The sequence below is a fragment of the Lampris incognitus genome, chromosome 2 (genome assembly GCF_029633865.1).
Source record: "Lampris incognitus isolate fLamInc1 chromosome 2, fLamInc1.hap2, whole genome shotgun sequence".
Taxonomy (NCBI): Eukaryota; Metazoa; Chordata; class Actinopteri; order Lampriformes; family Lampridae; genus Lampris; species Lampris incognitus.
Window position 1 is genome coordinate 22,019,561 of NC_079212.1, and position 24,935 is coordinate 22,044,495.

At 43.4% G+C, this 24,935-nt stretch overlaps 2 protein-coding genes across 3 annotated transcripts; both read left to right on the forward strand.

The window, feature by feature from the left end:
• The first annotated feature begins 280 nt into the window (after positions 1 to 280).
• Positions 281 to 7,454, forward strand: ankrd33aa (ankyrin repeat domain 33Aa). Of its 2 annotated transcripts, XM_056274511.1 has the most exons (5): positions 281 to 829; positions 2,902 to 3,231; positions 3,795 to 3,924; positions 4,020 to 4,160; positions 5,156 to 7,454. In XM_056274511.1, the coding sequence occupies exons 2-5, from the start codon at positions 2,974 to 2,976 to the stop codon at positions 5,983 to 5,985; spliced, it is 1,359 nt and encodes a 452-aa protein (XP_056130486.1). In that variant the 5' UTR covers positions 281 to 829; positions 2,902 to 2,973; the 3' UTR covers positions 5,986 to 7,454. The 2 variants fall into 2 exon arrangements, with proteins under 2 accessions (XP_056130486.1, XP_056130487.1); XM_056274512.1 differs by lacking the exon at positions 281 to 829 and having other exon boundaries at positions 2,838 to 3,231.
• A 1,326-nt stretch (positions 7,455 to 8,780) lies between these two features.
• Positions 8,781 to 24,710, forward strand: acvrl1 (activin A receptor like type 1). Its single transcript, XM_056302066.1, has 10 exons — positions 8,781 to 9,396; positions 15,083 to 15,154; positions 16,786 to 17,022; positions 17,733 to 17,932; positions 18,478 to 18,577; positions 18,744 to 18,890; positions 19,090 to 19,365; positions 20,728 to 20,925; positions 21,974 to 22,104; positions 23,205 to 24,710. The coding sequence occupies exons 1-10, from the start codon at positions 9,393 to 9,395 to the stop codon at positions 23,349 to 23,351; spliced, it is 1,512 nt and encodes a 503-aa protein (XP_056158041.1). The 5' UTR covers positions 8,781 to 9,392; the 3' UTR covers positions 23,352 to 24,710.
• The last annotated feature ends 225 nt before the right edge of the window (positions 24,711 to 24,935 follow it).

The following is a 24,935-nucleotide window of genomic DNA, read 5'->3' on the forward strand; positions in this document are numbered from 1 at the left end:
GCACATTGCGCTCATCTGTTTTCGTGCATGTCTGTGTGTGTGTCATCTCCGTCATGGGAATAATTACTGCCATGGTCCCCTGGCTTAGAGTAACAGCAGGGTTAGTTAGTTGTTGCGCAAATGGGTTTCCATGGGAAAACAAAGTCAAGAGTCTGTCCCCTCTTGCACAGACACATTGGGATTATTCAAGCAAGGGGGGCGTCACCAGCACAGCAGCTTGTGGAACCATAGCTTGTGTGATAATGCACATCTTGGACCGTTAGAGAGGCTTGCTCTGACACAACAGATGGACAGAGCGAGAGAGCGAGAGAAAGAAAGAGAGAGCAATAGGAATGGGCAAATCCTGAGAGTACTGGGCAAATAAGTGGGAAGGAGAGAAAGAGCCAGAGAGAGAGAGAGAAAAAGAGAGAGAGAGAGAGCGAGAGAGAGATGGTGGCAAGACAAACTCAGCAGACTACAGGGAGTGCAAGGCCAGCTGCCTGTTTCTGCCTCCTAATCTGCAAATCTCCTGTAATCAGGGATGAGAGGGAGAGAGCACGCTGCCTGACTTAGGACAGCAGAGTCTATGTTAGGACCTGAAAGGATTGCAGGCCGATCCGGCAACCTAAGTGGCCAGGAGGCAAGAATGGAGGGAGGGGTTGGTCAAGCTAGAGCCAGGATCAGTGTGGGGAACTGAGCCAGTTTCAACCAAGAGCCCACAGGAAGAGTGGAAGTCCGATATATGGGAGATGCTTTAAACTTCAGGTGTGACATACAGGAAGGAAAAAAAAAAGAGGAGAGAAAGAAGACAAGACAACAAATCACTGACTGGAGTGACACTTATTTAAGGGTGAGACAAGGGACTGGGTGGGGCTTTTGATTCCGATTTCTCATTGCAACTTGTTTGTTGTTGGGGGGTTTTTTTTTGCCTGTTATTTCCAAGAGAACAAGTTATGTCTCTTTCTATCTTTGTTTTCAATTCACTCTTCTACTCCTATTTTTGGTCCAGAGTAAGTAGCCTTAGCGCCAATTGTTTAGCTGTGTCACTCAGCAGGAGAATAGGACACAATGAGTCAAAGTAGGAGACCGGTGTGTTTGTGCAGCCGCAGGAGGAGGGGACAGCAGTTTACCTGATAGTGATCTTCATTCTTTTCCAGCGAAACAAAAACACTGAAATGGAAACAGAAACCTCTGAGATTAAAGGAGTAGAGCGGCTCCATCTGGCTTTTAACAAGAGTTTACAAAAAGGAAGCTTTTCTTCCAATGACTTTGTCCATGTAACGGTTCTTAGCAGATGCGGCGCTAATTCTGTGCAAAGTGATTAGGAGTGTGATGCACGTGTCCAAACAGAGAGGATGGTGATGTAGAGGAATGCAGAGCTAAAGAGACTGCAAATCCTTGAGCTCTCGTTGTTTAGACTTGTATGTTGCTTTACAAAATAATCAGTTTTTCATAGCGGTCCCATCGTGGACACACACACACACACAAACACACACACAAACTCACTCACTCTCTCTCTCTCTCTCTCTCTCTCTCTCTCTCTCTCTCTCTCTCTCTCTCTCTCTCTCTCTCTCTCTCTCTCTCTCTCTCTCTCTCTCTCTCTCTCTCTCTCTCTCTCTCTCTCTCTCGTGTCTGCAAGGACACAGAAGCATGTTATGGGAACATCAGGGATGACTAAATATAGTCAGTCCTTAGAGCCAAACAGTGTCACCATTGGTTGTACAATTCCTTTTGCACGACTGGAAAAGTTTATGACATCCTGTTTAGTAGTGTTATGACTTCATATTTGAAGAAGAAAAAAAACGTAGATTGCAAACCAGGGGAAGCCACAGCAGACTTGCACACAGATGGTTCAGCGTGCTATGGTGAAGCCACTGGGACAGATGCTAGTGCCAGCCTCGTCTCCTATTGCTTCTGGCACCATATGGCATTTCTTAAAACATTACACTCACCTGACTACTTCACTTAGGATCATTTCATTCAAAGACTCAGATCAGACTCAGAACCTTTGCAGAATTTTTAATCTTAAAAAAAACTGAGCTCTTCAACGAACTTTTCCTTTTTTTATTGTGAGCTACATTTATCTAGATAGTGAAATCATTTATTTACAGTCGCTCGCTTAGGGACATTTAATGAAGCATCTACAAAAAAATGCACAGGCAGCTTACCTGTTCTGTGAGTCATAGACTAGCTGAAATCGACCGCTGTAATGGTGATGCTAGCCTGAGAGGAAACTCCTCATCCTCTTTAGTCATCTTGGCTTGCAGACCAGGGTCAGCTCAGGTTATCTGATCTATTCTCGGTGGCTGACCCCAGGTCTTAGAGGCTGCAGGGATATTTTGATGTTAGCCTTGTATTCATGGCTGAACCAATGTTTTATACCAATTCCAGGGAAGAAAAATAAATATGCTCCTTCGCATCAGAAGGAGCCAGTTGAGGTGGTTCGGGCATCTGATTAGGATGCCTCCTGGGCGCCTTCCTTTGGTGGTTTACTGGGCACAGCCAACTGGGAGGAGACCCAGGGGTAGACCCAGAACTCGCTGGAGGGACTACATGTCCAGTCTGGTCTGGGAACGCCTTGGGATCCCCCAGGAGCCGGAGGGCATTGCTGGGGAGAGGGGCATCTGGAGTGCCCTACTTCACTTGCTGCCACCACGACCTGAACCCGGAGAAGCGGCTGAAGATGAATGAATGAATGAATGAATGAATGACTATTCATCCGTGGCTAAACTAATCTAAAAGATTAAGGGTCCACAAATACATAACATTTTTGAGGATATGACAACTAAACCCATTAATTTACGTGATAAGTTCCTTTATTTCTGTCACTCTTTTCTAGCTTTGGTGAATAAAGTATATCTCCTTTCTCAGTTGTTTTCTTATTGTGTCATTAATCAAAACAGTCAATATTTGTCCTGGCAGGGAGCCTTCAGGATGTGGTTGGGGTCTGGCAGTCCTGTCTTCCAGGTTTGATTCCTGGTGGCAGGGGGTCACATGGCGACTGCAAATGATGACCCCAACCTTGGGGCCGGCCCATCTGAGGACTCAGAGATCTCCTTCAATGAGTCTGACGCGGGGAGTCTGCTGTCTGAAGACTCGCTGCTGCCCGACTATGAGAGGGAGGAGAATGATGCTGGGATAGCTAACACACTGTATGAGGCCTGTGCTAGGAACGAGGCCTGGACCCTGCGCAAGATCCTGGAGGGAGGAGTCACAAAGGAGGAGGTCATGGAGCTGGACATCAACGGCAGGGTGAGATGCTTCATTGCAGCTTCGCCTCCTCTTCCTTGAATCAGCCACACCTTTCAACATTCTCTCTGTGTTCAGGTTGTATGGATGACGATCCATTAGCAGCCTTGATACTGAGCAATCTTCTGTGTGTCTCTGAAACGCCACTGAAATTGTGTAGAAAGGAATAGGTAATGTCACTGTCACATAATTGTGAATGTGAGAATGTACTTCCTGGTTTGCCTATAAGCTGCATTGCAGAAGAAAACCTGAATAGTGATGGTACATTAAACAGCTGTACTATGTGTAGCTTTGATATTTGTATTTTCATATACAACAGTCTATCAGCAAATCAGGATTAGGTTTTCACATTCACGGATTGTCTGCCAGTGATGTCACTGGTGGACACAATTTCAGCCACACTTTAGAGACACGTTGAAGACTGCTCAGTACACTGGCTTGTGATGGAGTGTTATCCACAAAACATATGTAAAAAGACAATGGCAGGACATAACCAAAATGGCTTTGACTTCAATAGTATGCAGTCTCATGAATGTCCTCATTGTTTCTAATCTGTACCCTATCAGAATGGTCTGATGCTGGCTGTAAGCAAAGGTTTCGTAGATATTGTCTACGGGCTCCACACATGCCCACTAATAGACATCAACCACCAAGATAATGACGGCAACACAGCCCTAATGATCGCCGCCCAGGCTGGTAAATCAAGAGTCCACGTTCACCAGTTATTCACTTGACAAGCTTGCAAAAGTGACTCTTGCACACCAGACTAACATGTTATTTTCCTAATCCAGGATTCGTCAACATTCTTAACTACATCCTCAACTACTTCTCTGGGGTGGACACTGAGGTGAGAGATCCTCGTGGTTTCACAGCGCTCATCAAAGCTGGTCTCACGGGCCGCGAAGATTGTGTGTCTGCCCTTCTCATGCATGGTACGAGGCAAGACTTCTCATCCTCAAAACCCACAGGGGTCAGAACGAAGTAGTGCTTCGGTGCTTCAGAAGAGTGTGATGATATAGGCTGTTTTAGGCCACTGTTTTTGACTTTGATATTTGGACCATTAATATTTGTACAACCCTACTTTTTCTCTATACCCTGAAACAAAACTCCAATCTTTGACTATCTTCATCCAATGCCCTTTCTGGTGATCAAGTACTAATAATGCATAAGATAGGTATGTGTGCTGGAGGTTTTATGCCACGATCCATGAAGCAGATCAGAAAGGTCAGCTTGACGATGAAATACATTAAAGACTTTTTGAAACTTGTTCATGTGCACATCTCTGGAATAGGCTGTGTGAGTTCATCGTAATGACAAATGACTACCTTGGATTCTAAACAATCTCTTTTGTACACACTCACCTCAACTGACTTATGTGATAAGTAAAATAAGATGAACTTTATTCATCCCCAAAAGGGAAATTGTTTGCAGTACCAAACAAGGTATACATGTTACAACAATGGACATAACATCACATTGTGAAAAATTGTCAGCCGTCTATCTTAACAGCCTTTTGAGTTTTTATTCAATAAGAGTATTCAAGCTGTTTTGCAGTCTCCTCTATTAATAATTGACCTTCAGACTACCTAAAGCAAAATTAGACTGACATTTATATGTTGTGATGTTACTATGTGTTGTTAGGATGGCTTACAGTTGGCATTATGTTGTAAAGCAAACAGGATAAGCATTGACTAAGTAGATTAACAATGACTTTGAAAAGAGATACAATAGAGACACAATGGCTGTTATCTGTTAGTCATGTATTGCGTCAATTGAAGCAAACCTGTTCTAACAATGACCACATGGTGGGGTAATTCAATTGACATGAATTTAACAACCACTTCCCTTGCATCATATCCTGTGTAGCTTCTCTTTACCCGTTTCCTGCACTGTTGGCTCACCTCGACTCTTTATTTGTCATCACCAGGTGCAGATATAAATGTAATGGACCTGGTCCGAGGGAGGGGTCTTAAAGAGTGGGCCCTGAAAACAGGAAGGTTCGAGACTCTCAGCAGGCTACGTTGCCTGCAGTCGCGCCCGATCGCAGTGCAGTACTGTGAGAGCTACGTTCCCGAGTGGCCTGATCTGAAGCAGCTGGTAGCTAAGGCCACCACTACCAAAACAGCCAGTCAAAAGATAACCCAACGATTAAAAGACACTCTCACCTTCAACTTCCCTCATGACCCCCAGGAAAATGGGGTCATGGACCACATGGTACTAATAACGACTAGCATCCACAGCCCCCTGGTGGTCACCGCCTGCCATCCCCTCTGCCCCACAAGCCCTCCAGAGATTGGCAAGCGACGGCTGGCTGTTCCAGAGCTGCTGGCCAAGCACAGCAACAAGGAGCTGGAGGAAAGTTCTGTGTGCCACAGTATCGGCTCAGTCACCTCAGCATCCCCCTCAATCATGTCGACCACCTCCGTGTCCCTGACCTCCTGCTGCCAGGACTCAGAGCGCAGAGAGAGCATCATCTCCAGCGGCGTGAGGAACTTCATTCCCCGCAGTATGGCACGCAGGAACAGCGTCTTTCCCTCAGGCTGCATCCCCAAGATTGAGGTGACAAAGTCTGGAGATCCCACACCAAAGAAGGAGAAGAAGAAGCAGAAGAAGCAGAAGGGGTACTTGGAGCCTCCTGTCTGGAAGTACAAGGAGGCCAAGGAGGAAAAGAAGAAAGAGAAGAAGAAGCTTGAAAAGGAAAATCAAGCACAAGAGAAGAAAAATAAGGGGATGAAGCACAAGTCAAGCAAAAATTAAGTCAGTTCTCTCATTTCCACAGAGAGACACTGGGATAACAAAAAACTGAGTGCACGTTGTGGAGGTTTCCGAGGCCAGATGCAACAATGCACCTCAACCTGCAACACTGAATCTGTTGGTGACTGAGACTGATGGACCGTAGCTTGCCTCTTGACCTGGGATCTAAAAGCTAACTCTGAACTTTGATGGACATACTGTCCTCGTACTTTCCAAGTATGTTTTGGAAAACTAAAAAGCTTAATCAGAGCAGTGGCTATTTGATATTAGGGATCTTCACATATCTGGAGCTTTAACTTGTCTCAACCAACTGATGGATAATATAGGAAAGCTAACGTGAGAGGGTTGAGCTACATTGAGAGAGACCTCCCAGAGACTCAGTTCATCTTGAAAACCAAATAAGCTTCGGGGAGGGGGCATTTATCAATGAGAGAATCCTAAACACCCATCATGTAGAGTGCCATAACATTATGGTGTGTTATTTAACAGCAATGAAACCAAAGCAATAGCCAAAAAAACATTTCTTAGTAGTAAGGACATTTAGTGAATGAATTTAGTTGCTAGAGTTCATGTGAAAGACCTTTTTTTTTTGCACTATTCATTGAAAAATACAAAGCCATCTCATCACTCCACTGTGCACCAGTCTATTATAATCTATTGACATTAAACTGGCAGCTAGAGGTAGCCATTTGTATGAGGAGTTGTTATAACAGAGACCACCTCTGTTTGATAAGGTTCCTATAGGAGTGAGCACACAGCCTTGTCAGAGGGTTTTGGTGAACACTAATGTTTCATGCAGTATCAAATCAGATATTTCACATTGATGTAACTAAGCATGATGTCTTCTATTAACCAACTTGCATTTTGCAAGGTTTGTGACATTGATAGAATATGATTATATGTAACTAGGGCAATGATAAGCATACGCCGCCGACAAAAAGGTTGTGAATTGTATAATTAATAAATGACTGATATAAGCATATTTGCTGGACCACTATCCATGTGACTGATGATCCTCTGAGCTTATTAGGGGAGGCTATACTGGGCCCTCTAGATGTGATGTGGGATGGCTGATGGTCCTGTCCAGTAATCTCTTAAGCCAATGTGCAGTATCATTACATAACAATCAGTGCTTTCATCTGTGGTCAAAAGGATGACAGGGAATAATAATAGCCACTTAGATCAGACTATAAGATTAAAATAGATATTTCTGTGACGGACAAAAAAAGAATGAGATTGCTTATGACTTGTTTGTGTGTTTCTTGTTTGTTTTTGTTTTGTTTTTTTTTGCATTGCATAGGTTTCCAGATAACAGACCCTAACACCCCAACTTTTAATACAGACCCAATATGGAAAACTGCAAACTTATCTTATTCAGCAAGATGACCCCAGGAAGAAACACTGTGAAAGACTCCCACTATATTATTTCAATATTTTGTCTCACTTCCTTTTTGCAAGAGATCTTGTCGATGCTAAGTCAACTCTGGAAGAAAAAAAACATCTTAGAGGTTAATAAAAGGACATCCATGGGTATGAAGCCCATAACAGAGACAGGCTAGATCAGATTTTTTTTCCCACCCCTGAGAGGAAGCGCAAATGCCCCACCAAACATACTGGGCTATAATGAAACCATGTCCCTCAAACATGGACTTGAGTCTTATGCTGTTTCACAAACAAAATAAAGTGACTGCATAAACACACATAGCATAAATGTGTCGGTAAAGTGAAAGGTCAGATGTATTTCTCATTAAACAAGTGTTTGCATGCTCAGCCATTTGCTTTTGAGGGACTATTAACCAACGCAAGCACACCATTTCTTTTGAGACAGCAAAAGATTTCCTGTCCTCTGTGGTTATTACACAACAACAACCCAAAAAAAAGCAGTTCAGAAAATTCTTTAGGGAACAGAACAGTGTATGCTGGCTTGCACTGAAAAAAAAAAACATCTGAGAATGACCGGATCTTTGAATCTTCGAGATTAATAGGCCAAGAAAAAATAAATGCTGATCAAAAGAACAATACAGGCTTTTCTAGCTGATGTGAGAGCTACCAGCTGTGTCTGCTAACCATTGGCCAAGAACGGAGATTACAGAGCCTGAGAACTGGGAGGGGAATTTACACCACACACACCAAGACATCGCTGTCTCTACACACTGTTCTCACACAGAAGAACTCGAAAAGCAGGACAAACCCACGTTAGCTGAGAGACGTTGGAGATAGTGAAACCCAACAACCCTGCAGATGTTCCTCCTCGGTGTTGCTCACTTGGTTACACTCTTGTTGGTGTCCCATGTGTAGTATACCACAACCCCTCCGTTATGACTACTTCAGGCCAATCCTCCCATCCACTTTACTCTGACTGGCAATTTGAAGAAGTAGGGATTTGTTGGAAATGCCGAGCTAGCGAACAACGGAGCAGCGTATAATGGCTGACGAAGCAACAACAGACAGACTTTCAAACACTTTGTTGTTGAAACGCAATCCAAATTTGTGATTGTCATCATTAACAAAGGTTCTGATCCAAGCTATAAAACAAGCCATTTTATGTTGAAAGTTCAAGATGCAAATTTTGTTATTATTATTCAAAGTTGAATCATACTCTTTTTTTTTAATCGCAGAATGAATTATGAAGTCTCCACACATCACATTTTTCTACAGGCAGCGTAGACTCCGGTTTACAGGGGAAGAAGGAAAACGAGTGGTTCGCAAGCAACAGGAAAACCGCAATGAGAACACATTCCAGGCAGACCCCGTGTGAGACAATGAGGGGTGGGACGAAATTGTATATTTAAAAATCTGTAATCTGGCCTCCAGATCGGGAACGTGCCAACATTTTGCTCTTACTTAACGCGACCGGGGCCCAGGCCGAGTTGCTGTTTTGTCGAGTTGCTCTTAGCGGAAGAGGTCTAGTCATGTTTGGAGCGCGCGTGTCGTTTTTGCGGTTTATCAGCGCAGATTTGAACCGAGATACAGCTCGCTCCGCGCCGTCCGGCCAGCACACGGCTGACGGTCCTCTTCGCACGGATCATCGCTGCAGTTGTGCGGCTTTTTAGCGCAACGTGGTCGACTGATCGGCTCGGCGATATTTTCGCCAGAAAGGACAAAAAGCGTTCGAACTTCGCCGGAGTTCGGGGGCGCTGTGCGTAAAAAAACAAACAAAAAAACAAAACAGGGAAAACAGCGGCGGATAGCGCAGCGAAAAGAAGGATGAGGGACATCTGGATCCAACTTCTGTGACTGAAACCCTTTGCCGGGTTGAAAGCTCCGTCCCGTGTAATGGAGAAATCTGCGTTTTAAATGTTCTTTTCGCTCGCTGTGAAACGTTTTGAACTCTCCGGCGTAAGAACAGGCTCGACCTTGCTCTGATATGGGAGACGAGCGTCTGTCAACTTGACGAAGCCAGTAGAAAAATGGGTAATGTTGAATAAACTCACCTTTGTCTTTTGCACACGTTGTAGAGTTTATACCGCATGATCCGGGATGTATAACTGTATTTACCTTTGGCCGGAGTCAAACAGGAGTCCGCGTGTTTACAGATGTGAACATCAACAGGTGTGTTACTCTGTAAGAGGGCTTGTCGACCGTTTTTCCTCGATAGTTTAGCGATGCCTGTTGAAATTACGACACATTTCGGCTGCCTCCTTAAGACAACAGCCCTTGGTCATTAATTCGGATGCCGATGTAACACAAAGATCGTTATTTTTACCAATTGCTCTTGTCCCCCCCCCCTCTAACTCTTCGACAGTGTACGTGTGTATTCACCATGTTGGTAATAAGATTGAACGTGGTAACTTCAATTAAACTAAACTCTGACGGTCGATGGTGTTGTGTTAGTGTAGCCTGTTAACGTTTAAAAGTAGTGGAGACTTACTTTCTGGAAGACCAGTTGTTCTGAAACGTGGCGATGCCCATTTGGGGGAAATCGGTGCCCTAAGAACAGATTGCAGGACAAACATTACCCCAGATTTAAAGCAGGCATACTTGCTAACGTTTTGCAGACTTGAAAATAAGCAAGGTTCGAATTAAATTGACCTTCACAGATGTAATGTCTCTGCTCTCCTCCGTGCACGTTACCTTTCCCACCACCCGCCACGATGGACGGAGGGCACCTGGGCTGTTTGAGTCAGGTGCTGCCGGCAGACTTGTAGACAAGGGGGCATCTGACGTCAAGCCAAAGCTCTCTTTCTACCCAAGTGGGACTCCAGCTCACATAGCAAAAACCCCAGATTTTGATCAGCTTCACATCTCCAAATGAACAACAACAAAATAAATGTGTGTATGTTTGGAGTCGACGGGTTGTATAAAATAAGAAATCAAATTATATGTACTTGGAAGTGAAGTTTGTCTTCTTTCCTCATGGACACTCATCCAGTGTTAGTAATTTACCATGCATGTGACCGCTTGTGCAGAGAAATTGAGGCATAGTCTGAGCTAAGCTGAGCTTTTGTTGGTGAAATGAAGACACAATGAAAGACTATAAATGGGGAAAACGTTTTAAAGGGAAACAATCACGATTTTTAACATTTTTTTCTTCATCTTGTAGGGGAACGCTCACATTTTCTTATACGGTGCAGGTTATCAGCAAACCGGGAAATACGTCTGTCAGTGACGTCACTGGTAAAAACTTTTCTGCACAGTTTTGCTGGCTCTTCAGAGACACGTAGAAGACTGCTCAGTAACATGGCTGCTGATGGAGTGTTATCCATACAACATATGTAAAGACATAATGTTGAAAAAGTGATTATTTATGTTTTAATCCCACCATTTACAGTAACATATTGCCCATAACTTGTTTCCAGAGTAGGAGCCACAGTGATGTTGGCTTATTCAGGGATTTTTGGAGGCTGCTGTGACTGCTCGCCGGCCAGTCACGCCTCCAAGATTAACCAACACTAAACATATAGTCATCCCGATGGAATGAGAGATCTGCCTCCCCAAGTCAAAGCTGTGCAGATGAGAGGAAGGGATGATAATGGATCTTTTCTTCCCATGGGCCACGTCAGTGTAGAGTGGGACAGAATGGAGACAATACAAGGGAAAGCAGAAAAAGGAAGTGTGTTGGAGTCTAAAACCGTCAGCCTGTGATGGAGGACATGATTGCAGCCCCGTCTATGCCAGGGTACTAGGGATGATAATTTGATGTCTAGAGAAATCAGAGACAGTGTTGCCCCCTCCACTGAGAATAAGGTAATTCTGAGGGTGGAGTTGTGTTTATGCTGCTCCTCCACTGGGCCCACAGATTAACCACAACTGACATATGACCTACATGACACAGGAAATACTCACTCTCTGCTGCTTGATTAACCTTGTTTAGTGGTTTTCAGTATGCTAGATCTGACTGAAATGGATAGGTCTCGTCAGTCATTTCAGGGCCCATAAAGTCACTGAAATGCCATCAAAGTTAAACTTGTTTGTTAGAGATATATTTGTTTTTTTTATATCCCATGCGAAATAGTTTATAGAAATAACCTCAGACTAAAGTTATAATTAAGAACAATTCTTTTCTTTGTTGCACAGATTTAGGCTTTGAATTGGTACCTTGATTTAAATATTCATATTTTCCATGTGAGCCCAGCTGATGTTTGAAGATGAACAATGAATGCCTATTAGGAAGTGTATGTTAAGGTAACGTTCAACAACAAAAAAAAAATCAAAAATAAGACTGCATGAAAAATATAAAAACATGCAAAAATACCCTGAGCTATTTCCCCTGCCGCCGAAAAAAAAAAGTTGCAGCTCTGGTTGTCTTTAAATGGCCGTTGACATGACCTATGACAGTGGATTGAGTGATAAATGACAATTTCCTGTCATTTGTGTTATTTGCGATGCAAAATAATCAGAAAGTGGGATTTCTGCAGTCACTTCATAACATAAAATCATTTCCAGATCTCATAAAGTGAATGTTGGTATGGGACAGATGTTAGGCAGTGGTCTGCAGAAGAGAACTGGATGATGTCAACGGTTGGCATTGCTCTTCTCTTCTCTTCTCATGGCAAGTGATGGTCAAGTGAAGCAGTATTTCACTTCTATCCAACATTTTCACTTTGAGAAACCACTCTACAACAGTTTATAGGGCCTGCTTCAGACATTATCTGACCACGGGGTGTTTCTTCTGTGTGTTTTGATTTGGGCAATCTGTAAATACAAAATATAAAAAGTCTGCAGCAAATTATAACCATGAACATTGAAAAAAAAACTATTAGCATGGACTACATTGCCCACAATCATGGTATGTCTTGAAAATATTACCTTTTAAGGTAAGTTTTGCAACATGAGATGAGGGGTAGGAAAAAATAAGTGTATACTTCCTCCTACTCCTTTTCGAACATGTAACAAATAAGCTGATGCATAGGGAGATTTGTTCGCTGATTTTGATGAGTGGATCTGTTGATCACTTCAGATTATTGGCAATGGTTTATCTGTATGTTATATCCTGCTTATTTACATGTTCGAAATAAATCATCATCATGATTGCATTGGTGGCCCAGTGGTTAGCGCTGTCGCCTCATAGCAAGAAGGTCCTGGGTTCAAACCCCGGGGTTGTCCAACCCTGGGGGTCATCCCAGGTCGTCCTCTGTGTGGCATTTGCATGTTCTCCCCATGTCTGCGGTGGGTTTTCTCCGGGTGCTCCGGTTTTCCCCACCATCAAAAAAACATGCATGTTAGGGTTAACGCTCCTGTCTGTGCCCCAGACCAAGGCACGACAAGACGAACTGGAGTTGGTCCCCGAGTGCTGCACGGTGGCTGCCCACTGATCCTAGCAACACACCTGAGATGGGTTAAATGCAGAGCGTAATTTAACCTACAGGGGTCAATAAAGTATCTCAAAATAAAATAAAAAAATCAAAAATCATCAATGATACTAATTTATTCAGCTACAGCAACCTGTAATATTTATGGTTGCCTATTCATGAACTCTCATGGAAGTAAATGTTCCAAAAAGCTGAAAAATGTTCTAACAAATTGAGATCTTATCAACGATTCTCATACAGTGTACACTGAAGCATACCGAAAGCATGACATGTAGGCAAGCATTACAATAAACAGCATCTAAATGCTCTGAAGGCAGATGCTTCACATTACTCAATTACATCATCCCGTTATTCAAGTACAGGCATGACAGATTGAATGTCTGCATGTTTTCTACTCTCATGTTCACATGTCTGTTGACACGTGAAACTGTTAATTGTTAAGTTTAACTTTTCAAATCTTGTTTTCTCCTGTTGCATTTTCCCAATATATTCATCAATTCTGCTTCCCATATGCTTTAAAACTCAATTCATATAGGCTAACTGCAACGCTTCTAATATCATGTAACTGTGATATGTGATGTTTGCCTAAAAAGAATTGCAATCAAACATGGATTTCTTATGATGTGAAAATGTCATTATAGTACAAATTACTTCTTTCTTTCTTTTTTGCGCAACATCCCTCATTACAAGGAGATTAGGGATGAGCCAAGACTGCATGCCTTTCTTTAAAGTATACAGACAGTTTCATTCCATTTCATTGTATACGAGTTGCGAAACTCTAAAGGTGGAAATTAAAAGGGCTTGAACACCAGTTAGGGAGGCAGAGCCACCAGGGCCCCAATAAATTACTATACCTCTTGGTCGGGTGTCCCTACAGACACAATTGGCCGTGTCTGCGGGTGGGAAGCTGGATGCGGGTATGTGACCTGTTCGCTGCACTAGCGCCTCCTCTGGTTGGTCGTGGCGCCTGTTCAGGGGGGAGGGGTAACTGGGGGGAATAGCGTGATCCTCCCATGCGCTACGTCCCCCTGGCGAAACTCCTCACCTTCAGGTGAAAAGAAGTGGCTGGCGACTCCATGTGTATCGGAGGAGGCATGTGGTAGTCTGCAGCCTTCCCCGGATCAGCAGAGGAGGTGGAGCAGCGACCGGGACAGCTCAGAGAGCGGGATGATTGGCCGGGTACAACGGGAGAAAAGGGGGGGAATCCAAAAGAAAATAAAAATAGTAACTATACCTCCTTTTTTTCCATTTGGTGCTTTTTGACATTTTGTATACAAAAGATGCCATCGGTCATGGAGCTATTAAAATAAATGTGCTTCATCAGTTTATTCCCACAGTGAGAGTGTGCTGAAACAATGATAAATGGATGATGATGATGATGATGATGATGATGATGATGGTTGTAACTTACAGGAAGTATAGATGCAAATCTACTATTTTTGATTTATGCAAGTGGGAAAAAACTCAAGCAACATAATAAAGTATTCCATTGGCAACAAATAAGAAAAAAGGTTGGCCTACTGCACACATGGTATTAAACTTGCTGGAAGTTTTGTGTATTGTAATTAGCGTGTTGTGTACTTAAATTGTTAATACTCCTTGTCCCCTGTGATTCATTTTTTTGAACTGAATGGCCTGTAACTTTGCAGAGCGTTGTATTTTTCTATCCTGCAAGACACAGCAAGATAAAAAAAAAAATCTTCCATAGTGGCTCTCTTGCTTGTGTGACCCTTTTCAGTGCAGACCCAAACAATAAGTAGACCCGGGTCTCCCTAGCCCGCCGGGTGCGGCCTCTCAATGGCAGGAAACATAGCCATCAATATTTACACTGTGAGCGGAGCAGCCGAGGAGTCGACAGTCCTGGAGCCTCAGTAGCTCAGCGCGTCATGCGGGCGCACACACAGTGACACACAACACACACACACACACACACCAAATTCACATATACAGTACACTAAATGGCCGGACAAACTGTCTTCCCTTAAGTCCTTTTTCCCATCCACTGCAATTACAGCGCAGGCAGACAGGCTGGGCTCCTGGCACTGTTGTTTTTGACCTCGTAGCTTCCTCCACTGAAGAATGAGAACTGAGCTGGGCTCCTTGCACTGTCGCCGCTGCAAAGATCATTTTGGCCTGATATGGCCCGGCACGAGAGACGCCAACCCAACTAACACTGAACGTTTCAGTGCGCAAATCCGGAGTGCCTTAGAGTCCCCCATAGCACTTAAACATTTAGAGAAATGCCCTTATGGTCTCAAAGTGTCTGAAGTCGGAGTCTGTCGTCTTTTTTCCATGACTTGCTCATCATGGAATAGAGGTTATTTCAGGGTGTGTTTTTTTATTTACAGAGATGGGGAGCTCTGCTTTGACCTCACTACTACTGGCAGTGGCCCTGTTCTGCAACTCTGCTGCCTGTGCAGGTGAGTCTAAGACTTGCACTCGCTCCCTCGCTCTCACTCTCGCTCTCTCTCTCGTTCTCACACACACACACACACACACACACACACACACACACACACACACACACACACACACACACACACACAGCTGACAAGAGTGTGATAGATAATATTTACTGTAGCAAAATTACAGGAGTCTTATGGTTAGAGGCAGTGTTGTAGTACTCAAGTCCAGGACTCGGACTCGAGTCCTGATTTTCAGGACTCGTGACTCGACTTGGACTTGAGCACTGATGACTCAGACTTGGACTTGGACTCACGCATTTACTGCATTCGGACTCGGAAGTTAGAGATGAGGACTCAGACTTGTTAATTGATAAAGACTGGTTTTGTTTGTTTTTTTTGTTAGTTTTTTTGTAATAGGCCCTAATAATTTGGCATAAGATATCGATAGCTACCGCAACATTATTCAATTTCGTGCAAGGGCAGGCACGTGTGTTCCACCTACATGCGGATTCACATGCATACCCTCAAGCAAATCCTGTTGGAACTCGACTCAGACTCAACCTTGATGACTCGGACTCGGACTCAGGTAATAGGGACTTGACTCGGACTCGACTCGGACTTTTCTTTGGGGACTCGGATTCAAACACTGGGGACTCGAGACTCGACTCAGACTCGAGGTTTAGTGACTCGACTACAACACTGGTTAGAGGTAGAGGATGAGCGGGTTAGTGGCAAGGGTAAGGGATAATAAGAGTTAGGGTGTGGCTCTCTGTTTCAGAGTGTATATAAGGGGTTATATTTATTTTGTATTTGTTTGTTTCATTCTTTAATAGTTTATTCATGTTTTGTTTGTTTTGTTTTGTTTTTTGTTTTTTTTGACTGTGAACAAAATACCTTTGGTGATGCTATCACAACCATGCTTAAGTGTATTTGTTTCTGGAGAAAGAGGAGTCTTGTTTGGTGTACACTACTGAACCGCGTACATGTGCTTGTGTTGCTCTTGTGTATAATTTGTATAGAGTGAACATCACCATGAGTCCAGTACTCTTCAGTTTTCAGGGCCGCTCTGTCTGATCTGTCTGTTCTCTTACTTTCCTTTTACTTATACACATACACGCAAGCACGCACACACTCACACACACGTGCACCTTGTACACCACACGGTTTCACCAGAAATACCACTCCTGGCTCACCATACAATCTCTTAAGACTCGTTCTTCTCTGAGATATCGTTCTGCTGCCAGGAAATGTAGTTAACATATCGCACTCTATTACACCAGGGTTTCCCCCTGAGGAAGCTGAGGTCCTATTACTAGCATAGCGTATCACTACACTTCTTATCCTTTTTCAGGAGATGTGGGGGCTCTGCTTTTCTTTCAAACCTTTTTTTTTTCCTTTGTTTTTCTTTTTCAAATTTTTTCTCAGTATCACCATCAGATGTTAGGTTTTCTCATTTTGTGATGAGTTTATGAACATGTAGATGTGTTTACTTGTGTGTGTGTGTGGGGGGGGGGCATGCTTGCAAGTATACTATGCACATGGGTCTGTGTTTATGCTCCCCCACAGTGTTTGTTTATACCTGTGTCTGTCTGTAAGTACTCCTAACCCTTATGTTTTACCCTACCCTCCCCTCCCCTCCCCTCCAGACCAGAGAAATGAGGGCAAGTTGCTGTGCACATGCAAGAATAACAAAGGGACGTGTGTGAACGGCACTTGCAGAGGAGATGTTTGCTTCTACAACAAGGTGCACGACCGCGAGGAGAGGGGTTGCTTCTTCATGGACAACCGCAAGGAGAATTGCTACACCTCCTTTGAACACTTCTATATCCACTGCTGCCAAGAGGATCACTGTAATGCCGACATCACACGGCCTCCAAAGATAGGTTAGCACCCACACTTGTTGCATTCTCAATATGGTGACATTCAGTTTACCAGTGTGGCACTGTTAGAACTCATTTGTGTAAAGTCTCTCAGTTTAATCGGTTTGTGTTATTCAGTCCTCCAGGGCAGAGCTTATTTTTCACAGGTCTTGTTTTGAACTACAAATGGTGGGTGCACATCCAGGCGCGGATCTACGGGGTGGCAAGGGGTGGCAGCTGCCACCCCTGTTGCCACCCCATTTATAAATCAGATAATATGTTTTTAAAGTATATTTTATGTACATGCATGGTGAAGGTCAATGAGACCCGCACCAAAGTCATCTCAAACAGAAGTCGCCAATTTAGAATCCCCCCTCCCCCTCACAGGCGCGGATCTACGGGGTGGCAAGAGGTGGCAGCTGCCACCTCTGGGACACAGTCTTGCCACCCCAGGAAAAAATCTCTAGATCCGCCACTGTGCACATCGTACTGTGAAATGCACCTTACTTTTTAGACTGCCAGCCTGCAAGGCTAATGACCTAAGTAAATCAGTTGTTGGCGTCCTCTTGTGGCAAGTAGTGGTAAATTGATTGGCGTTGGAAGTTGGCAAACATCCTCCCAATCACTTGCTGTGTTTCAGTGTTTTCAACTGGCATGGCAAGATGAGAAGAAAAACTCAAACGTGTGTGTCTCTGTGTATCTCTAAACGTATGTCTGAATACACATGTGTCCAGCTGGAACCCCTGAACCTCCAAAGAAGAGTTTTGTATTGTGGATTGCGGTTCCTCTGCTACTGCTGCTGATTGTGGTTGTGTCGGGGTGTGGCCTGCTGCTGTGGCTACGCTCCCGACAGACACACTGCAAACTGAGCAACGTTGAGGACCATGATGTCAACCTGCTCAAGGTTCCTGGAGGAGATGACCCCACATACGGGGTAAGAGTCATCAACTGTTAAATATTCAAAAGAGAGGGGAAAAGGGATATTTGAAATAGATGCTGATTTTTTTTTTTTTTTTTTAATTATTTCCATTCTGGTAATATTTCTTTCGTGTCACGGAAAGTTGAATCAGTTCATCTGGACACAATGTTTATTGAAAGAAATGTTTCAACACTCTAAGTTACTCATCCATGAATCATCAGTTATTGTAAAATGGCGAAAGAGTCGGTCGCCATCTTACAATGCTGTGATTGCAACTATTTCCCAATCCTCTGTGAATAGTCCACATGGCCATTGTAACTCTAGTTAATGGTCACAGCAATTTGCATAACGTTTTCGGTCGTTATGCCACTGTATTGTGTATAAGGGTGGGGATACCTGCAGTCAGTTGAGACTGAAGAGGTCACTTAGATGAGCGATGAAACATTTCCCCTGCTAAACGTTGTGTCCAGATGAACTGATTCAACTTTCTGTGTTTTCCTTAGCTGGATTATTGAGCATGCATAAAGACATTCCCTTCGTTTCTCTGTCTGTATCTATAGAACCTTTTTGAGGAGTTTTGCACTTCAGGCAGTGGGACAGGGCTGCCCTATCTGGTCCAAAGGACTATGGCCAGACAGATCTCACTGGTTGAATGCGTCGGTAAGTATATTTCCTTCACCCCACCATGCCTTATTGTCTTACATCAGTGCTTTTTACTGAATCCTCAACATCAAAATGAATGCTTATTATTTTACCAACATCTGTTTTCCTATAAGCATGCATGGATCCATCTGATACAATGTGGTTTGGTGCCCTCCGTTCCCAGGTAAGGGCAGATATGGTGAGGTTTGGAGGGGGACTTGGATGGGGGAGAGTGTGGCAGTGAAAATCTTCTCCTCTAGGGATGAGCAATCCTGGTTTCGAGAGACCGAGATCTACAACACTGTCCAGCTCCGACATGACAACATCCTGGGTATGAGAGCAGAATACAAGCTTCAAGGAATGACCCCTCTTTCCTTTTTCTTCCAAATTCCTGTTACTTATCAGTAGTCTTGGACTGAAAGATATCAGCTATGTCGTTTGGATATGGATGGGACAGGAAGGGGAGTACTCTAAAAAGTGTCTGCAAAGCAGGTTAAAGAAACATTACATAACCATCTCCTGTCCTTTAGGTTTCATTGCCTCAGACATGACGTCTAAGAACTCCAGTACCCAGCTGTGGCTCATCACCCATTTTCATGAGCTGGGCTCCCTCTATGACTTCCTGCAGTACAGCAGCTTGGACCCTGACAGCTGCCTCAGGATGTGCCTCTCTGTGGCTTGTGGCCTGGTCCACCTTCACACTGAGATTCACAGCTCCCAAGGCAAACCAGCTATTGCTCACCGAGACCTAAAAAGCCGAAATATCTTGGTTAAGAGGAACGGGCAGTGCTGCATTGCTGACCTGGGTAAGAGATGGTGAGAAGCAATGGACAATACAATGCAATCAGTGTGTGAGACATGGCCTTGCATGGCTATGGTGTTCGTGAAGAGACAAAAAGGCTCAATTTCCTGATGACTTTGACTTGTTTACTGCTTTGAAAACTGAATTTGAAGCTATAACCCCGGCAGCACAGTGGCCCAGTGGCTAGCGCTGTCACCTCACAACAAGAAGGTCCTGGGTTTGAACACCGGGGTTGTCCAACCTTGGGGGTCATCCTAGGTCGTCCCCTGTGTGGGGTTTGCATGTTCTCCCCGTGTCTGCGGTGGGTTTTCTCCAGGTGCTGCAGTTTCCCCCACCAATCAGAAAGACATGCGTGTTAGGGTTAATACTCCTGTCTGTACCCCAGACCAAGGCATGGCAAGACAAACTAGCTCTCTACACAGCTAGAATGGGTTGAAGGCAGAGAAAGAATTTCCCCCATGGGGATTAATAAAGTAGTTTAAAAAAAAAACCTGAACATTGTCATTTTTGTTGAACTTACTGACACCTGTAGTGATACTGGTAAATACAATGCTATTTGGCCACTTGAAATTCTAGAGATGCGTTTGAAATCACCTGAGTCACCAGTGTTTTTGTGTCAGCACTTTCCCCACTGCTGAACAAAAAAAAAACATTGTTGAACCTGAGTTTTAGCTATTGATGTTGTATCTCTTGGTAAAGGTCTTCCACAAGCTTGATCTGCCATATCTGCTTAGTACAAAAGCATTCATTATTTGGATATTCATGGATTAGTTAGGGCGGCACAGTCCTGGGTTTGAGCCCCAGGGTAGTCCAACCTTGGGGGTCGTCCCAGGTCGTCCTCTGTATGGAGTTTGCATGTTCTCCCCGTGTCTGCGTGGGTTTTCTCCGGGTGCTGCGGTTTCCTCCCACAGTCCAAAGACATGCAGGTCAGGTGAATCGACCATACTAAATTTTCCCTAGGTGTGTGTGTGTGTGTGTGTGTGTGTGTTGGCCCTGTGATGGCCTGGAGGCCTGTCCAGGGTGTCTCCCCACCTGCCGCTCAATGACTGCTGGGATAGGTTCCAGCATCCCCACGACCCTGAGAGCAGGATAAGGCTCCAGCATCCCGTGACCCTAATTAGGATAAGCGGCTTAGATAATGGATGGATGGATTGGTTATTGTCTTACATTTGGTGACATGTACCCCTTTCACACTGGCCAAAAAACCCGCTAATGTCCGCCTTTTGGTCAATGTAAAAAGGCGAGTGTTAGCGGGGTTTTTTGGCCAGTGTGAAAGGGGTAATGGTGATAAGGATTATACCTTCAAGTTGGTACTACTATGTAAAGTAAAAGGTATATTATCACTTGTATCCCTACTTATCCTCAGGTTTGGCTGTAATACACTCTCAGTCCAATGACTACCTGGATGTGGGGGACAATCCCCGTGTGGGCACCAAGCGCTACATGGCCCCAGAGGTGCTGGATGAGAGTATTCGTATGGACATCTTTGAGTCCTACAAACAGACCGACATCTGGGCCTTGGGCCTGGTCTTCTGGGAAATCACCCGCCGAACTGTCATCAACGGTAAAACAAGAGTTCATGAAATGTAGCTGCCGAGCATTAGTGATTTACAGAGTGACTTTTCAGATGTAGCAGCCTGTTGTGTTTTCCTAATCACATCTGAGGCACAAAGTATTACAACGAGCTTATCCATCACTGCGTCTTCATACGTGGATTCATGACCCATCCACTCAAGAACATTATGATGAGAATTTGTTTTCTTTTGTGTTTTATATCTGTCTTTGTCTAGTAGACTGTTTGTGGGAGGCTAGGGCTAGACTCTTGTCTCTCAGCACTCCAGTGTTTTCCTTGCTGGGCTGTGTGTGTGTGTGTGTGGGGGGGGGGTCTGGGTCTGGGTCTGTGCCTGTCTCTACTATCCTCTCTCATGATTAGCACTGTCGTAATTATAAACAGCCTTATCTGGTGTCAGCACTTGGTCTCACATAGTCCAGATGTCCATGGAAATACAGATGCACACACACAAAACTACATGCATTTGCTAAAATAAAAAAATAAAAAATAGCACCAGTGGTTTCTCATACTTTCATACATACAGTAAATGCAACTGCATGTCCATCTCCACACATACCCATCCATGCATGTATGTATGCACACACACACACACACACACACACACACACACACACACACACATATAAAAACAAGCACACACACCACAGTCAGCAGACCATGTAGACCTTCATCCAAGTGAATTCTCCAGAGAATCAATCTTTCCTTGCTCTCTTGCTTAGTGCAATGTACTTTACAGAACTCCCACTTAAGCTTATCTAGGGCTCCAAGTATGCTATTTCAGTCCTGTATGAAGCAAAAACTATGTTACGCATGAAGATAAGGAATTCTGCTATAACAGCTCAGTGCTTATCACATAAACTTTCTTGTCAAATTCATTATCAAACAAACAGGATTTGTCATATTTTCTCAGAAATTCCTTGAGCTGAATTTCCCAGCCCATTTCCTCAGTACGATGGCATGTTTTCGTCTTTCAAAATAGAAAACAGCCTATTGAGTCTGTTGTGTGTGTGTGTGTGTGTGTGTGTGTGTGTGATTTCAGGGATAGTGGAGGAGTACCGTCCTCCCTTCTTTGACATGGTGCCCTCAGACCCCAGCTTTGATGAGATGAGGAAGGTGGTGTGTGTTGACCAGCAGAGACCCAGCCTACACAACCGACTGCACTCCCACCCGGTGAGCCATCTGAACACACACACACACACACACACACACACACACAGATGAACAAAATAAAACCCTGCATGTAGGTGTGAATCATTATTGAATGATTATCTCCTTATCTTCATGTCCTCTATTTCCCACACACTCATTTCTGATAAGAAAAACATACACAAACACTAATGCTCTTGCTCAAATATGTACACACATACACACAGTAAATTCATAGTCAAGTCAATTTTATTTATATAGCCCAATATCACAAATTACAATTTTGCCTCAAGGGGCTTTACAGCAACACAACATCCTGTCCTTAGACCCTTGCATCAGATAAGGAACAACTCCCTAAAAAAAACTTTAACAGGGAGGGAAAAAAATAGGAAGAAAGCTCAGGGAGAGCCAACAGAGGAGGGATTTCTCTCCCAAGACAGACAACGTGCAATGGCTGTTGTGTTTACACAATTTGCACAATACAACATTTAAAGAGGATAACAGAATTATAAGATATATGAAGAATATGATGAGGAGGATGTCAAGCAGTGTCCAGACGCCACCAGAACTTCCCAGGACCCGAGCCACGAGACCACCATCACCATGTAAAAAAAAAATTTTTTTTAAATGAGTCACACATTTTAGTGAGAGAAGGATATAACATTAAATCAGGATATCAAAATTATATGGATTTATAAGATATATAAAAAGAAAATGTGATGAGGGGGATGCCAAGGAGCGTCCAGGTGGCATCCACCGTCACCATGGAGACCTGGGAGGAGGACAGACTGCAAGTGCACACAAGGGAGAGCCACATCACACCATTCACACACACATGAGAAGAGAAAGGAGAAGACATCATTCAGAGAGAGAGAAAAGATATGAAAGAGAGGAAAACTGTTTGCAGTAGTCAATAATCTATACACTATAATCTCATCGGCAGAACAGTGCTTTGTAAATTCATTGAGAAATTCATTAAAAAATTCATACTCGTTCTAAAGGTGCTTGACAACGCATGGACACAGATAAACACAACTGCTTAACATTAGATGCTACTGTGATGGTCAGTGTTCAAGTCACTCTCTAATATGAATGTTCTTGGTGTTTGTGTTTTATGTTTACAGATCCTCTCCGCCATTGTGAAGATCATGAAGGAGTGTTGGTTCCAGAATCCCCCGGCCCGCCTCACAGCCCTTCGGGTGAGGAAGACGCTCTCTAAACTGGACCACGACAATGACCACAGCATAGAAAAACTCAAACAGGACCTCTAGACAAGAGCACTGGACTCAAACAAGAACACGAGACCAACGTTTAAAAAAAGATGTTCTACTATTTTTCCTTCAGCACTATGTGCATGTTATTACCATATATTTGAGTTAGTGACTCATACAGTCACTGCATTCTATTAAAACATATGGCTTTCAGTAGTGGTGTCTAGACAGTCTAGCCCCTGAGGCTACTCTGTTTGCCTAGCCTACTTTTCATCTGCCATATTTTTCAAGACAAGAGGCCATGGAAAGGAACTGCTATCACTTGGAATCCGTCGAAGTTTTCCTCCTCTTTGTTTTTTTGTTCATCTGCCAAGAATTTTGGACAGGACCATCATGGACCAGAACAAACATCAAAGCTCAGTTATTGAGACTATTTATCTACATACACAACAATTTATCTGCAATCTTGTGAATCTGGACATTTAAGTATGAACTTAAAGGAGGAGCGCTTCATTCATCCTCTTATGAATGGAGGAGTGGAGGATCATATCTCTGAAAAGAAAGCCAAGCTGATAGCATAAAAAGCATCCCTCATTATGGGTACCCTCATAATGAATGGTGCCTCAAGGCAATGAAATAAAAGAGAAACATTAAACTTATCACCCACCCACACCAGTGTAAACACTGTGTGCTCTTTTTGGTGCAAACTGGACATTTATGGCAATCTCACCAAGGAGCCTAAAACAACAGTGACGTTATGGAGTCCAAAATCTGGATCAGGTTTAATATAATTGCAATAAGACATTTTTTTTCCAAATGGGTATTTTCTAATGTTAATTTTTTAATTATACTGTCCATTTCCTTGTATCAAAATGTTATATATGGTTCATTTTTTATACTTTTATACGCCACAGAATCACTATCAACATTGTTATGGTCAATTACACAATCATCAAATAGTAAATACGTAACGCGTTATATTGTATATATTAAATAAAAGATTGTATTTCTCAAGCAATGTACTGAGCAGTATTAGATGGAGTAGTACACATGCTGTAAGACGTGCTGCTCGTGTGCACTTTCCTCTTTGACCAGTGGAGGTCACAAGATAATAGCTAATGCATTTGTGAACAGCAGTTCGCCTCATCTTCGGGGACTCAAAACATCATTATTGTGTTTTTATAAATGATACATGATGTTTTCATTGTGACAATCAGACTATTGACCATCCACGAAGCCTTTCATTGAATGATGGTGGTAGTAGCAGAGAATTGATCATATTTCACACAGCTTATTTTGTTCACGTACAGACAAGAAATGTAGATGACACTTGACATGTAATTCATTATATCCATGTCTTTTCTCCCAAGACAATCACACAGTGGCAAACGGGAATAAAAAGCAACAAGTTAGATGAAACGATATTCATTTTGCATGTTTTTTCATTGTATGTAGGGAATTTCACTAAGGAGCGCAGTCTGTCATTTCAATCAGGATTAGGGGTTCACTTCACTGTTTTATTCAGAGGAATTAAAAAAAAAGTCCCTGAAATGTATTCGGGTTTTAGCAGTCAATATAACAACAGCTCACAACTTCTATCGTAACCCACATGTTTTTTTTACTACCATTCCAAATACCACCTTG